The following is a 16,981-nucleotide window of genomic DNA, read 5'->3' as shown; positions in this document are numbered from 1 at the left end:
CTCTACCCGGTCGACTTTGTGATAGGAGCTCGTATTTATGAATGACAGTATGAATGGGCACGAATTCAGCGTTAGCCAACAGTGGCTATGTAGCGTGTTGGCTAACGGCTTTGCCAACGTCGTCTCATGTCAGACTGTGTATGTTTAAGTACACAATACGCACTAAACGTCGTTAATGTCATCTGATAGTGCTATCACAGTATCATCCAATGGTGTGTCTTTCCATTCGTTGCTCCGACATTTAAGGAGCTGTTGCCAAACGGTTTGATGGAGGCTAACAGTGAGAAGCTACAGAGGCCAGAGACAGTAACTACTGTGGCCTAAACCTAACTTCCTGTGCTACCTGTGTCGTTCACTCCGCGTTATTATTGTTTTTGCACGGTATTAAACACGGACATTCACAGTGTAGTACGCGCTCCGTCAACTTATCTTAACTCTATGTGCGTAGTTATAGCTGTTTTAATTTGATTCTGCAGTAGTACTGTCGTCTAGCGTTAGCCATGTTAGCACCAGCTGCTCTGGTCTCCCTCCCCTTTGAGAAAACTTTCAGCCATAAAAGTAAAACAATGACAGCTTTCGCAACTTTCAGACAAAGCGACATGCACGGACTGTGTTGTATCTGCTTCGAAGTGGACGAAACTGGGAAGACCGTTTCAAGAAACGAGTAACAAGTAACACAGCAGAGTGGAGTACAAGCTGATAAATGGAGTCGATTAAAAAAAAAATAAAAAACGTGATCGAGCCACCAAAGAGAGCTGCTCTGGAGTCGGATTGAATTATTTCAAATGGTCAATTTTTACATGTGCACTGATCGGATTGATTTGTGGGTTTATAAGCACCAAGTCAGCCAGTGGATCAACCCTATGTTAGGTGAATACGTTATTGATCCATCATGGTAATAATGTGTTTACTGAGGCAAAAACAAACAAACAAGCCAGTGACAGACAGGAAGAAGTGTCTATCGCAAACGGGAGTGTCAAGCACAAGGCCTTGAGGCCAAAACTGGTCCACAAGAGGCTCCAATCCGGCCAAACCACCAAGCTAATTGTGAAAGATATTTTAGGATTTCATTTTTTTTTTTTTATTTAACATATTTCTTAAGAGTAGTTGGCACAACACTGAGCATTAAAGCTGTGCTATCAGGGTGAGGTGTACTGCTGCCAGGACACACTTGTAAAAGAGATTATTAATCTCAATGTGGTTCTCCTGATTAAATAAAGTCTTATGAGTTTGTTAAAAAAAATGCACAATGCAACAACTACAAGTTTGTTTAAAAAAACATTTCACTGTATTTTGTGTCATTAAAATTGGCTTTATGTTGAGAATGTAGTCATTTCGCGAGTACATTTGTGGAAATATTGACATTGTCATTACGTATGTGCTGCACCACAAAGAAAACCTTTAAAGTGTCAATTTAAAGGTTGTTATGGCCCAATTGTATTGGTCCAGCCCACTTGAGATCAAATTCCCTTGCCACTGAGCAAGAATTTGTTTGACACCCTTGATCTAAAACATGAAGGATGCCTTAAAAGAACTAAATTAACTCAAAGACTTCAAACTATATGTTTTAGAATGTGTACCTCAAATAGCATCATGAGTGAGCTGCATTTGTGTGTAAGGTAGTAATTAAATGGTCCAAAAGCTGCAGGGCTGCGCTCAGTCCTTCACATCAGGACTTGTGCTGAATTGGCTGTGTTGAAGAGCTCTCAGTGCACGTTGAAGCTTTGATGGGTTCTCCAGTATGGAGTTAAGCTTGAAGTGTCTCATCCTTAGCCCTATTATGGAGCTCAGCATGTTCACGCATATCACACCAAAAAATAGTGCGCTGGAAACTTGGCAATATGCATGACGAGACAGTTGAATGTCTGTCCCTTCGCTGGTCAGCTCCAAAATTATTAGTTGGTTTGTGTTTTATTCATGCACAAGGCACTGATTAACTGTCCTTCACCCGCCCACAACGAGTCAGGATAAACATCCACCCTCAAGCTACGGCACGCAAGTAAACAGCAGTTTCCCAACAGTCCTGTGCTAAATTAAAAAATGTTGTCTCTCTAAAACTATTGCAGTTAGTCAAGTAAATGAAAACAAGGTAGCATGTAGGTTTTGTCATTAAAATAAAAAACTGCCATGTAATCACTCCACAAGAGCAATACACAACCTCATCAGCCCAGGCATTTGTATGTTAACCTGAACTGATCATCGCACGAAGATAAAACAGCCCACAACCATGATGACTCGCACGATCTGCTTCCACTGAGCTTTGTTAAAGGTGAAGACTTCAGGAGGGTAATGGAATCTGTTGAGCTTGTATACGCCGCGCCAGGAACATGAACGCCAACCTCCAGGGTGCTGCACCCTTTTCAAATCCCAAATAATTGTTAAAGGTTGGGATTAAAGGCTTTTGATTGCTTTGGGTGCACACAATACATGTTGAGTTGAAAGTTTTCAGTTCTTTGCCATAAACTGCAGAATTTTGACTTTTCTGAGCATTTCTATTTATTGAGACAAGTCCACTGTGAATAATGAACCAGTAAACTTTGCACTGAAGAGACTTGCAGACACACGACTGTCACTATTTTTCTTCAACATGGTTTCTCATCCATTTTAGTTGTTGAGCTGCATTGTAATGTGCCTCAGAGTAGAAACCAGCTTCACTTCCATGCCTCTGATGCTGACTGAGACTGCTTTGGGCCTCTTTTCTCCAGGTTTACCACCATCTCTTTAGTCTTTGTGGCGTTTAGGTGCAAATTGTTACGCTACATATTGTGTCCCAGTTCTCTTTTCTATCTTGCCAGTGAGCTTCAGCAGGAAGCAGTATTGATAGGTATAGAAGGTTTTTCCGCAACAACAGAGAGAAGCTCAGATTAACCAGCTGCTCTTCTATGGGAGGAAACAGACAGGAAGACTGTATACAGAAAGCACGTTTGAACCTGCAGCTCGGGAACAACAAGGCCGCAGACTGGACGGCTATACTGAGATTTCCAAGGACGGTAACACCAAGATTAATCGGCATTCTGTTGTCAAGTACTGTCTGAGCAAACCTGCTCTCCTTCCTGCCCTCTGGAAAGAGGTTCTGTGGCATCAGGAGCAGAACAACCAGACTCGCCAACAGTTTTCCTTCCTTATGCTGTTAGACTCTTTGAATAACACATCATTCTCATGTACAGAACTTTTGAACTATACCACACTTTGTGTTGTGCCACAGGTGTTCCACCTATAAACCAAAACATTGTATATTCCTGTTCTGCTGTTTATATATTAGTCAGCTATATTCTACTTGTAGTTTTAGTTAAAAAATAGAATTTTCTGTCAAAGCAGTGCATTTTCAGCCCAGTTAGGCGATCTTGTCCTTATTCAGATCATCCTCTCCTCACCTTGTGGAGTCGCCAGCAAACGATGCCAAAAGACAGCAGGGTGCACAACAGCAGTGCCCATTGAAGTGCTATAAAATTCCACTTGAACAAAATTTGATGAGGCAAGTTATTTTGGTTCTTAACAAGTGCTGTGTATCTAACATGACGTTAATACAGTGGACATCATTGTATTTAGATTTGATTCCCTGAAAGTATTGATTTTCTTCTCTCTGTCTTCTCAGGTGTTCCTAAACGCTCTTCTAACCCGGGGAGGAAAAAGCTTCATCTTTGTCTTGAAGGAACCATCTACTGTGGGACATAAGAGTCAAGAAAGCTCCGGTCATTAAAGCGACATATGTTAAGAAGCCGTCTATCTTAGACTAATGGCCGTACATCAAACTCCAATAGCATCACACCGTACCTGAGTGGCTTTAGAAAAATAACAGAAAGAAGAGCTTTCGTCTCTCATTTGTTGTCATGGTGGATTCCTATATGTGACCATGAAGCTAGCGTAGCTTCTCTCTTTCATATAACATGCTAGCATATGGCTAGCTGAGTATATTGACAAATCAGGCCAGTGACCTTTCACATCACCTCTGGCCCCTGCAAGGGGGTATGAAATGAACGTGTACATTGTTGGCCTATTGTTTTTTTTGTATGGATTTATTTAATCAGCCATCCTCCCAGGAAACGCATAACAAAAGCAAACTTCTACTCATTTAGTTTATCCTAAATAACATCTCGATCTTTAAAAGATTCATGTCTCCCCTCTGAAGTCGTCTCACATCCACCTCAGCTCAACCTGCATCGCCACGCTCCAGTCCCCGCCCTGCGCACACTTAGAGCCTGGTCAGCATCTCGTCGCCGAGCCGTAAGGCTGTTGTTTTGGTGGTCTGTCTAGTTGCATGGAATCGGCTTAACCGTGGAGCGTCCAGGCTACCACAAACTGATGGACTTTGACAAGCGAGGAGTAGGAGGAGGAGGAGGTGGTGGAGGAGGAGGAGGAGGTGGTGGAGGAGGAGGAGGAGGAGGAGGAGGAGGTGGCGGCGGCGGCGGAGGTGGAGTTGGAGGTGGTGGTGGGGGTGGGGTGGTAGCAAAGGGGGAGTCAGAGGAGGGAAAGAGGATGTCTGGAAAGACGGGCAGCAGGTCGGGGCACGGCAGTAGAGGCACTGGCTCCAACTCTGGAGTTCTGATGGTCGGACCGAACTTCCGAGTGGGAAAGAAGATCGGCTGCGGGAACTTTGGAGAGCTGCGACTGGGGAAGAACCTGTACACCAATGAATATGTGGCTATCAAACTGGTAAAGATGTCTTCTCTTTCTTTGCTCAAATGAAAGTTTCTATCTTTCGTTAATAGGTGGTGAAATTATCTGTCCATTATTGATTTACCAACAGCATCCTGACAATTATTTGTTTAGTTGGACGACTTATGGCAGCAGTTCCATCTTTAGATCTCTTGGGTCAGCTCTCTGCAAGACTGATCGTCAGTTAATTTCAGAGACCTACTCAGATGCAATTTAAAAACATCTGCAAACTTCCATCTTCACATCAACACTCAGATCTTATGTCAAATTCAAGTTTGGACTGAGCAACACAATGTGATCTGAGGAATCAGACTTCAAGCCCCGTCAATGATTCCAGCTTTAAAGCTGAACCTTCACCTCAGTGTTCAATATCTCAATTCCGATCTATGTAATGTTATTTAAATGTAGTAAATGTGCCTCACAGTTTATTGTGTGTAGTGATACTGTGTCTGAAATGCATAAATCTCACCGTTTTGCTATCGTACATTTATTTCCTCGTGACATTCACTACTCCTAAAAATGAATGAATCTTTTCTCTTTCCAAATCTTTATTTGCAGGAGCCAATTAAGTCTCGGGCCCCACAACTCCACCTTGAGTATCGCTTCTACAAACAACTAGGAAGTGCAGGTGAGAGTTGGTTTTATTGTTACCAGAGCAGCATTTATCTGCTTGTATTTTGCGTACGCCGCACGGTCACGGCTCTGTGTTTTTGACAGGATCAGGGTTCAGATCAACAGTGGTTATGACAAAGGGCTTTGTTGGATTGGATTGGGTTCTAATAAGCTGAAGCTTTAATTTAGAAATCAAATTGCATTAACTGCACTACTGGGAGCTCACGTCACGCCACAGTCTGTAGTTTCATTCGTCAAATGGCTGAACCGCTAATAACGACAATGAAAAAAGCTCTAAAAGCTACCAGTTAAAGAACTGAATAGCTTGAAAAGGTGGGAAAAAAAATCACAAAATAAATTTTCTCTTCTAAATTCAAGTTATGAAAATCATAAATGCAACATGAGATACAGTTTTTGAATGTGTAGCAAAACCATATTTAGAAATCGATGAGCTGTTCATTTGGTCATATAGGTTGTAGAACTCTGGAGTATGGTAATATGAAAGACTACTGTTGTGAAACTTGGTGAATAATCAAGAAAGTGTAAATAGAAATGTAATCCACTCAACGCTAGGAAATTAACTTGATCCATGTCGATCTCTTTCTCCTTCCTAGACGGCGTGCCACAGGTGTTTTACTTTGGACCCTGTGGAAAATACAACGCCATGGTTCTGGAGTTGCTCGGACCCAGCTTAGAAGATCTGTTTGACCTCTGTGACAGGACCTTCTCTTTAAAGACCGTACTCATGATAGCCATACAACTGGTAAACTTGCGCTCAGTTTCCAGACTTTTACCTGAACATGTTCGCTTGACATATTTTGAAGATGTCGATACTGATATTTCTTGTCCTTCAATCCCCTTAGATCACACGGATGGAGTTCGTCCACACCAGAAGCCTGATCTATAGGGATGTGAAACCTGAGAACTTCCTTGTGGGCCGACCCGGCTCCAAACGGCAACACACCATCCACATTATTGACTTTGGCCTGGCAAAGGAGTACATTGATCCAGAGACTAAGAAACACATCCCATACAGAGAACACAAGAGTCTGACTGGAACTGCTAGATACATGAGCATCAACACACATCTAGGAAAAGGTGAGTGGCTTTGTTGTTATGTTCCAGTCTGATCCACAGTAGATGTCCATAAAGTAATTTAATCCAACATCTAAGAGGCAGTGAATCTAATCTAATCTTATAGACGACATAGTCCAGAAATGCTAAGTGCAATGCATTGTATTTCACAACACCACTCCGACCAAAATCTCAACTCGTTCGATCCACATGGTAGTGTAAACGGGACATTGTAGTGCCCTTCAGTGGTCGGAACCACTGAAAGTGCAACTTTTTTGTCAATGTTTGTCCTGGTATGGACCTGGGCAGGATGTACCCTCCCTTCACACATAACCCTCAGCTGGTTATTAGTTCCAATATGTTCAAATGTCATTTTAGTGTAGTGCTTGTCTCCAAGTAATGGAAGGCTGGTCAAACCAACATTGCTAACATAAAAAAAAATATAGGAGCTAAAGATCAATCTGCAAACATGCAATCTGACTTATTGGAGCACACATTCACACGAAATAATTCTCATTCACACATTGACGTTGGCATACAAAATCAAGAGAGTTTCGCTCACGTCATAAATGGCTTTATTTGGGGAGAGCTTAGCAAAGATTAGAGGGGTTTAGGTTTGGAGTTGCTCTGGGGGAAAAAAAAAAAAAACAATCTAAAGAAGGAACGATGTTTTTCTAAATTTAGACAGCTTTTTGTTTTGGGAGTTGCAACCCAGTAATTTACGCCGTGATTATATAACCGATTTATTTCATGTCTTCTGGCCCAGATGAGGCCCGGAACAGTCAACCAGAGTTAAAAGCAGATAGTGTAGCGGGTGTGCAATTGTGGTGGGTGTCGAGTTTAAATCTGTATTGTTTTCCTGAAACCACAGATTACCTCCTCCTGTAGTTAACTTTTGATTTAACATCACAAAACATCCCTCAGTGTTTTCTGCACACATGTGGATGCAGAAAAAAAATATGTACACTCACCAGCCACTTTAGTAGGTACAACAGTTCAACTATCTGTTAATGCAAATAGGCAATCGGCCAATCGTGTGGCAGCAACTCTGTGTATTTAGACAGTGTGACAAACTTGTTATGGTGTGCAACACTATCTTCACCCTTCACACCTTTGTCAGTTTGGTTAAATCATTACTCCTCATTTGTCCATTATTTTGGCATTGTTTGTACACAATACACAAATGTGTCATTAAGGACAGTAATGGCCAAAAAACTTCAAAGATTTCTTCTTCTTTTTTTTTCTTACTGCACACCAAACATTCAACAATTCTCAGGAGTTTGATCCTTTAAGCTAGTTTGCTTGGTCTTGCTCTTGTTTAGAGAGGGGGGGGGGGGGGGGACTGAATTGATTCCAAGAAAGTTGTTTACAGATTTCTATTCTTTCCATTTTCCCCCCCGACATAAATCTCTAAATTGATAGTTTTGGTCTTATTGACGTAAGAGGAGTGGTAAATTTAACCAACGCCTGAGGGTTAGAGCAACAGAAAACAACGTTGCCATTGAGCAGGTTGCGAGCCTGTCGAACACATAGATGGGTGATTTATTAACTCATTCTGCACATACGCAAACATTTTACTAAAACACAAGAGCTACAGTGGTGTGTGTTTCCTTGAGCTATTTGCAAGGCTTTGATCAATACTTAGTCTCATCTTAATATGTATGTCCAACTTATTAATTTGTTTTAGCGGAAGTTGTACTGCAGGGCCAACAATGAGACCTCCACCAAAACGAAGGCTATTTTTTTGGACCTGTGGTCATTGTGCACAACTGACAGAAGTGTGCGTAACACCGGGGGTACAGAATATCGTGCCCCTAAATAGAGTCAGTGTTTCGATAGTGGTGCTGGGCTCTGAGGTAACTGGTTTAATTAGAACAAACTACATTACCAATTAAATAAGTTGTTTTATTTTTTATTATTATTTATTTCTTGGAATTGTGTTTGACAATCCCAATATGCAGCAATTTTGGAATGAAAGTGCACAACACTAAACTTTTGATTAAGTATTGGAATTTGCATGTAGCACTGCAAATATTTGCAGAAAATCCTCCGACTTAATTGTGATCAAATAATTGAATAAATGATGTGTTAACCACTGCAGGTATTTAAATGTAATATATGTACGTGATACGCTTGTCATGAGAAGCGGGTTGGGTCGGATCTAACAGTAGAAGGTGATTTCGTACGTCATTTATAGTTTGTGTCTTTTGTTCTGACCTCTCGCTGCCACTTTTACTACAGCAATAATAATGCCAGGCTCCTAAAGGGTATTGTGTATGGAAATACGGCGACGAGTTTGACACTGCAGTCGTCGACTATAATTGTTAAACAGCACTACAAGAAACAAAGAGCTATTGTGTCTTCTGAAACCAATTCAGTTTGACAAAATGTTCATTCAGAAGATGAAAACTAGGCAGCGTGTAGGCTGCACATAATCCATGGAGCCGCTCATAACGAGATCAACCCACACTGCCCTCAACACTGCTCAGCGAGCCTCGCCCAGGCAAGGTTGACATTGTTCAAGCTTTTATCCTGCCCGCTTGCAGAAGATAACGCAGCTTATCACGACAATGACCTTGCAAAGATATGCTTCCACTGAACCCAGTTTGAAGGTTTTAAAGCACTTCAGGAAGCTAATGGCACAACTTAAACTGGAACGCACCGTGTGGGGACGCTTGACATCGGCCCCCGGAGTATTTTATCAGGCAAAAGTGCATCAAAGTACCTTCAGCAGCTTTTAAAATCCGTTGTCGTCGGTGAAAGACCATGACGGAAGGCTTCAGATGGCTCTCACTACATGATACATTTCGGGTTTAAAATCCCTGGCCTCGAACCGCGAAAGTTTGTTTGTTCAATAGCGAACTCGAATTAATAAAAAAAATTGTTAGTTTAGTCGATAGGAGGAGCAGTTGCCAGGAGACATCGTTATTTTTCATAATAACCCTGCAACAGATTCAGATCCCTGCTGGCAGCTGTTTTAGCAGTCCTTGTCGAGGGCGCTTCTCCTACTTCTTTATCACAGGAACTAGTGTACGTGTTTGGAGAAAACAGTTCCACTTTTCTGCCTTCGTCTCTTTCACACAGATATTAAAACAAAACCTGTTTAATTGTCGAAGTGTTGTAATTGTGTTTTTGGCTTAATTTTCTGTATTCATCATCATTGATACTTTCCTGTGATTTAAAACTCTGCTTTTTTTTTTGCTGTTTTTTTTTTTTTTTCTCAGAACAAAGCCGGCGGGATGACCTGGAAGCTCTGGGCCACATGTTCATGTACTTCCTGCGAGGCAGCCTGCCCTGGCAGGGACTGAAGGTGAAGACCCTATGCTCCTGGGAACCGCTGATCTGCCTCCTAAGTTCCCTCACATTAGTTCCAAACAGGCCACAAATAATGTTCTTTGTCTTTCATCAGGCCGACACCTTGAAAGAACGGTATCAGAAGATAGGAGACACAAAGAGAGACACACCAATAGAGGTGCTCTGTGAGAGTTTCCCAGGTAAACCGTGGAAAAGAAAATGTTGAATTATGTGCCTGTGTGAATTCTGTACGCTTGCCATAATGTCACTCTTGTATCCGGGTGTGTGAATTGCGTCGGTTTCTATGTAATAGAAGAAATGGCCACCTATCTGCGGTATGTGCGCCGACTGGACTTCTTCGAGAAACCAGACTACGACTATCTAAGGAAGCTCTTCACGGACCTTTTCGACAGGAACGGCTACATCTTTGATTACCAGTATGATTGGACTGGAAAGCCACTGGTTCGTATTTCACGCTCTACAATTTATTACCCCAATGTCTGACTAATATCTGACATGAAATGTTAAGAATTACACACAATTGATGGAAAATATTAATTCAAGCCTGGAATATTTGCCCACGGTGTTTCAAATGTAGGGTTGTTTTTTTTTTTGTTTGCTGAAAAACTGCATTACAATTCTAAAATTGCAAACAATTTGAACGCTTAACTGTCAGAGACTTTTTAAACGTGTCACCCGAACTCCAAACATGTCGGTGAACAGGAGGGACACACTGCTGCCCGTGACATTCCATAACTACAACTCTTCCCACGCCACAAGTTTAGCTTCTGCAACCACCATGACGCCATCACCGCCTGTTTTTAGTGAGTCATAAGGTTGTTTGAGCAAGTCAGGCCCCAAATTCAATTCAATTTTATTTCTTGAGCACGAAAATACAACAGTCATTTCAATGTTCTTTTACAAAGGAAAATCCTACAATACCACACAAGCAAGTGTGGAGGACGACGGGAAGGAAAAAACTCACTTTTGAAAGGAGCCAAATTCTTGACCCTTGATGTCTTGATGATTAAGTGATAATGATCGAAGAGCCTCAAACCAAAGATGCACCTGGATGCTTTAACAATTACAATGTTGAATAGAGCTGATTTGGACTCATTGTCCTCTCTGGCGCATGCTATAACCTGTGAAGGAGGTTGGAATTGGAGTCATTAAAAGTGTCTTCTACCAGCTTTTCTCATATTGCAGTCGGAACCATCTGGACCAGAATATTACCAGGCGATTGGTTAAAAGCTCTCCTGGGGTGAAGGAAGTTCACCACCTCACATTTTGGCAGCTTCAGTGCATATCCCCTCAGACTTTTACCAGCTGCCTCTGCTCACTGTAAAAACAAGCCAGGTGTGATTTCAGAAGATTTCAGACGCTCTGGATAAAGATGGTGACAATAAAAAAAAAAGATGGCTGAGCAATGTTAAAGGACAAAAAAGATATGCAAGCAATACATGCTTGCAGTCTGTTCACTCTGCAAGGAAATGTCAGCAGATCAGATGAAATGTGCAAATAAATATGAATAAAGTCCTTATTGATTCAGAGAAATTCACAAAACAACCCTCACCTCAGCTGACACAGTCAACCTGTTTTGATGTTTTTAACGTTTCAACTTCCTCATTTTATTCATATTCCTTTTCTACTTGGACTGTAGTACTCATTAGGGTTGAGTATTCCACTAACTGCTCTTTAAGGTTCTCTTTGAGGAAGTGTCACGGTGGCGTGATTTGCATTGAGTAGAAACGGTATCGATGACGCGAATGTTTTCACTGTGGATTTCCCTCCAACTTTCCAAGCTTTTCTGTCCCATACTGACGTGTTTGTTCTGTGTGTTTAGCCCACTCCGATCGGTCCAGTACCCAGCGAAACGCCACTTCACATCAGCAACAGAGAGAGAGCACCACAGACCAAAAACCAGGTACACACACTGCGCGATAACACACACTCTGACCAGGCCACATGAAGCTGTCCCTCCTACTCCTCCACTCTGGAACCGTTTCCTCGGTGTGCTTCTGCGGTTTTACTTGGATTATAAGTAAGGTTAGGGGTTTATTTACTGCTCATATCCTGAATAAAACAATTCAATCGACAAACCGTCAACATGGAGGCACCAAATATCGTCAAATACATGTATTAGGACTGTATGTGGGGAAAACCCACACACTTCCATGGATATGGATTGAGTGTTTAACCATCACTCTGCTGTGCAGCTCTCCAAAACAGCTGAGTTTGTCTCAAATTTGTCATCAATCAACACAATAAAATGAATAATTTTTTCAACTTTGATTCATCAAAGTAAAACGGAGGGAAAACCACAAATCAGAATTCGATCTTTCTCATTGAACAGTTTGCTGCGGCTGCGTATTTGTCAGGAAAATGTTATGTCCTCCTCAGCCTGGGTGTTTTTAAACCGTACCATTTCCAGTATTTTCTGCCAAAGTGACGCTGTACTCGCCTCTGCATTTTTGGTTGCGTTTTCGCTCCCTTCCACTTGTTGAGCTCCAAAGTGGCGCTGCATACCGACGTGGCCCAGTCACATTCTCGCTGAGGGCTGGGTGTCGTTCAGACACTTTCAGCCCCATGACTGATACCTTCACGTCCATACCGGTTCCTGAACGATCCTTCATTCAGTGCCAATTTAATCAAAACAATTTGAACAAAAATCCAATTAAATTTTCAATTCAACTTTATTTCTGTAGCACCAAATACAACAGTCTTTTCTAGGTGTTTTTTACAGAAAGAAACCCAACAAATACTCATGAGTACTGCTGTCCCATGAGAGCGTCGTAACTGTACATTTATGTCACACCTTATGATACAAACGTTGAGTTTTATTTTTGGGTGTTTGGCACTTTTGACACAAAACGTTACGTGATACATAGTTTCCACTGGCTGATTGGGACCCGGGAGGTAGAAAATGTCACTCAGGGCTTGAATGACACTTGTACACAGAGATACACGGCTGCCAAATTTGATAGCTTTAGGAAAGATTTCTCACATTTCCTCACACAATGGAGACGATCCGAGACGACTGAGGAGAAGATAAAGAACAGAAAAAGTTTAAACCGGCAGATCAAACAAGCCAATGTCGGTTAAAGTCATTCTCCAGGTTTTTTTTTTGATTTAGTCAGTCATAAACTAAAGCGACACAACATCATCGTCAGGTAATGGTTGACACGTCACATGGTCACATGGTCACATGGTTCATATTTTAGGTCGCCTAATCAGTAGCATTGATTCAAGTAATACTTGTGTTGGAATACAAGTGATCTCTTTTATTGCAAATGTTGCATCGCGCCTCATTGACATCAAACTTGACGGGCTTTTCTTTTTTGACTCATAATGCACGTTGACCCATCTGTGGGCGAAACCACTTAACTATTTTCCTGCATACCTGGCTCACATGTCACATGCCAATTACTGGCAGCATCATCGGAGCGCGATCATGTGATTTACTCCAGAGTAACAAAGCCTGGCACCCAAGTATAAGACTTGTTTTCATACTTTGTAGCATCGTAGCCTTTCAGCCGGCACCACGAAAAAAAACCACAGTTCAACAAGACTTAGTTGTGACACTCTTGTACGTCACACTATTTTAACCTCCCGTCCATCGCCTCCATTCTCTTAAACAACATATCAGCTGAAAGTCTGACTATTCAGGTCGTTCTGCACCATTTCATCTTTGTGTGATAGAGTTCTGCAACCTTTATGTCCAAATGAGCTGTTTTGCATTTTTCAATCAGCTAAAATGTGTCCAGAGTCGCTGAACATGTAAACTCTCTGAAATTAAGAAAAAGCATCTTTGAAAAGTTGCTATACACACAAAAAAATTTGGTTGCATTCATAAAGTGTCATAGGTACAATTTAGATGTATTTTCTTACCATTTTAGCTCCTGCAGCCACTTAATTTTTTTCTTTTATCCCTTTCTTTTGCTTTTTTGTTTACCTATTTTTCTTTTTTTCCTTTCCTGAAAAACCTGTACTTGCAATTTGAATCATTTTAGTTGACCAATTTTTTAAATGTAATTTTTATTATTAATTATTATTATTACTTTTATATCACTAGTTTTAGCTTTTTTTTTTTTTTTTTAATCTGGGAAATTCCAGCTATTTTTGTTGTTTTAGCAGTCTATATGTTTAGACTAGAATGTTTTTGAAAATCAGTGTGGTGTGTAAATAAAATAAAAACGTAAGCAAAATGTTGATTTACAAACGAGTCCTAAAAGTGCCAGGGAGCCACATGAAGCTCCAGACCCTAACTTCTATACCTTGTAACCTTTTACCTGGTGGCTTTGAAAGTGAGCGCCCCCTGGTGCTGGTAGCTGAGTTAACACCAGGCAGTACTGCAGCAGCGATAAAGAATAATAAGAGTAATAGGATGAATTCTACCAAAGTCCCTTCACTGGATGTAGTTGCACAGCGGCAGCTTTATTTTTGATGAATTATTTGCCTACGTGTCCATTGTGTGTGATTTCAGACCGAGTCGTGCCACATATCCACTTAAATGTTCAGCGAGGACTCAAAGCGCTTGAGTTTGTTCACAGCCGCGCTTCTCTTCCTTTTTCCTCTCCTCCAGGTCATGAATTCAACCAACGGGGAATTGAACACTGACGACCCGACTGCAGGACACTCTAATGCACCAATCACAGCAAACACAGAGGTGGAAGTGGCTGATGATACCAAGTAAGCACGCAAATACACGCGCGAGAAGCCGTAATCACATGCAAAGTATTTCAGCACATGTAACTTTTCTTTCAACGGGTCCTAAACTTAACTGATTCAGCCAAAGATTCATACGTCGGCGTAATAATGAAGCTTGTGTTTGCGTTTTTACTGTGAACGGTGGCGCCACATTTTAGATAAACCTGATTCCTTTGTCTTATTCTTTTAAGTCTAAATATTTGAACAACATTCAAATCAAAATCCTCCTTTTCTTTTAAATGTATTTAATCTTTATTTCGCCAGAAGCACGTCCTTGAGTAAAAATCCCTTCGTCCTGCTCAAGATCAGCTGCTGCTCGTTCTGACAACAGTTACAAAAATACAACTCGTAACAATTCAGTACATTTGAACATGTCCTGGATTCATCAGTGAAAACATTGACAGCAGATTGTGTGTTAGTATGAATGTTTAAAGCCATAAATCAGTTATTACAAATCCCAGGTATTTATATACAGTGAGTGATCTAATCACTTCTTCCTGAGATGGAATAACCGGTTCTTTTTTATTTTTTTCTCCCCTCAAGTGTAAAAAAAACGTCATGAGTTTTGTTTTGAAAAGGGTTCAAGGTCAGTTTTAGCTCATGAGAGAAATTTTGGACAGCACTGAGGTGGTACAATAAATAAGTGTTCCCAAAATACAACCCTGTGGCACGCCTTTTCTCTAATTCTGCTGGCTCTGTCCGGCGTTTGTTTCAGGTGCTGCTGTTTCTTCAAGAGGAGAAAGAGAAAAGCTCTCCAGAGGCACAAGTGAAACCCAGAGGCACGAGAGAGAAGGAATCCTCACACACTTTTCTGCACCATCTCTCTCTTTTTTTTTAGTCTTTCATCTATCTAGTCCCGGGGTGTCAAACTCAGTTGGGCCACATGCAGCCTAATAAATCCTCAGGTGGGCAGATCAGTACAGCGATACAACAATAACCTTTAAATAACAAGAACTTCCTGGGTTTTTTTGGTTGTTTTTTTTTTTTATGCAAATAGTCAACTAAATGAGAGAAAAAAAACCCTGTTCATCTTGAAAGTTCTTGAGGAAAATAACTGCATTTCCGACATCTTGCTATATTTTATTGATGTAAACTATTTAGTCGTGAGTGAAAAATGCAACCAACGACTTGACTTCCTGTTTCCGTCGTCTCCCGACGGGGAAATCCTGTCAGTGGCAGAGTTTCTCAGCTGCACACTTCATTGTAGAGCTTCCACGCTAACGCTACTTTCCAAGCATTCAGGTAATAAGAGGACAATTAGGAAAAGCAGTTATTCCTACTGGAAATTCTAAGTTATTTTTCCCTTCTTTTTTTTTAACACTTTGTGAGGAATGTCATCCTGCGGGCCCGATTGGACCCTCTGGCAGGCCGGTTTTGGCCCACGGGCTGCATGTTTGACACCCCTGACCCAGTCCTGTTTTCATACAACCGTCTCTCCAAGCCCCCCTCCTCACCTGTGCTACTGGAAGTCCTGCCATCAGCCCGGCTCGGCCCGGCCCGGCCCAGCTGGACCGTCAAGAGAGCAGCCGCTCGCTGCTGAACTGATCCGCTAACGACGTCCCACCTCAGTTGGAGCGCTGGCTGTACCAGCGGCGGGCCCTTTTTTTGCATTTCTGGTCACGATTGAACTGAAACGACACACCACAGCTGTGTGGGTGAACACATGACCAAAAATCAACAGTTTATAGACTGTAAAAAGCTCATGGAATGACAAATGGATCTATCTGCTTCACTGACAGACTGGATGGTTCATTTTTGTTTTGTTTTTGTTTTTTTTGTTTTTAATGTTTGTTTCTTTGGCTTTATTCTTCCTACAAAAGCATGAAATGCAATGAGACTCTCGGACTCCTCGTTGGGGAAAACACGGATACAGACCTGCTGAACACTTTTCTCCAGCTCATCACACAGGAACTGAAAGATGCAGCTCTCTCTCTCACGTCACAGGAGGATTTCATCCCCGCGGGGTCGCAGGGAGCAACATGCTCTTATTTTCTGCAGAGGACATCGTCACCACCAGAATCAGACGTTTTAAAGATGTTTATGTAAAATCACTGCTTTCTCTCAGTTTTCTTTTGTAACTAAAATGGACCGTGGTCCGTTTTGACCTTTCTTTCTTTTCTTTTTTTTCTTCTTTTTTTTTGAGTTGTTGTTTTGTAGCTTCTAGTGTGTTTCTGAAAATGTAATTTTTTTAAAATAACTTCTAGATTTTCCTTTTTTTTTTCTCTCTATTTCTCTTGGGGTTGAAGGATGGAAAGTTGGGTGACTCCATTAAAATAAACAACCAAAAATATTTTTTAAAAACAGGGCTTCAGATTTTATTTGCTGGAATGGTGGAAGTACTTTTGTCATATTGAGGCGTCCTCATGAATATTCTATTCATTCACAAATTGTCCACAGAAGTTGGAGTCTCGCTCGGTTATTTCCAACGATCCAAAGCGTAATCCTCAGTAAGTTTAAACAAAGATGAAGAGATTTTGACTCATGATGTTCTCAAACTTTTCAAAATTAAGTATTCTAAATAATATTTCATTTTTAGGTTTTTCCAAACCCCAAATTGAAAACGGTGCTCACAAAAAAATGTTTAGCAGTTTTGAGGAACATGCAGTGTGTGTGTGTGTACAACTTCTAGAATATTCAA

The 16,981-nt window shown here is 41.3% G+C and overlaps 1 protein-coding gene across 2 annotated transcripts; it reads left to right on the top strand.

Annotated features, from left to right (window-relative positions):
* Positions 1 to 4,452: 4,452 nt before the first annotated feature.
* Positions 4,453 to 16,604, top strand: LOC308135733 (casein kinase I-like). 2 transcript variants are annotated; one of them, XM_080503831.1, is made up of 10 exons: positions 4,453 to 4,653; positions 5,215 to 5,284; positions 5,883 to 6,031; positions 6,132 to 6,366; positions 9,567 to 9,652; positions 9,752 to 9,836; positions 9,950 to 10,098; positions 11,480 to 11,560; positions 14,219 to 14,325; positions 15,059 to 16,604. In XM_080503831.1, exons 1-10 carry the CDS (start codon positions 4,477 to 4,479, stop codon positions 15,111 to 15,113), a joined length of 1,194 nt encoding a protein of 397 aa, XP_080359957.1. In that variant the 5' UTR covers positions 4,453 to 4,476; the 3' UTR covers positions 15,114 to 16,604. The 2 variants fall into 2 exon arrangements, with proteins under 2 accessions (XP_080359957.1, XP_080359956.1); XM_080503830.1 differs by having other exon boundaries at positions 4,498 to 4,653; positions 9,953 to 10,098.
* Positions 16,605 to 16,981: the final 377 nt, after the last annotated feature.

This window comes from Blennius ocellaris (assembly GCF_963422515.1).
Source record: "Blennius ocellaris genome assembly, chromosome: 10".
Lineage (NCBI taxonomy): Eukaryota > Metazoa > Chordata > Actinopteri > Blenniiformes > Blenniidae > Blennius > Blennius ocellaris.
Note: the sequence above shows the minus strand (reverse complement) of the source record. Positions and strands in the feature narration are given on the sequence as shown.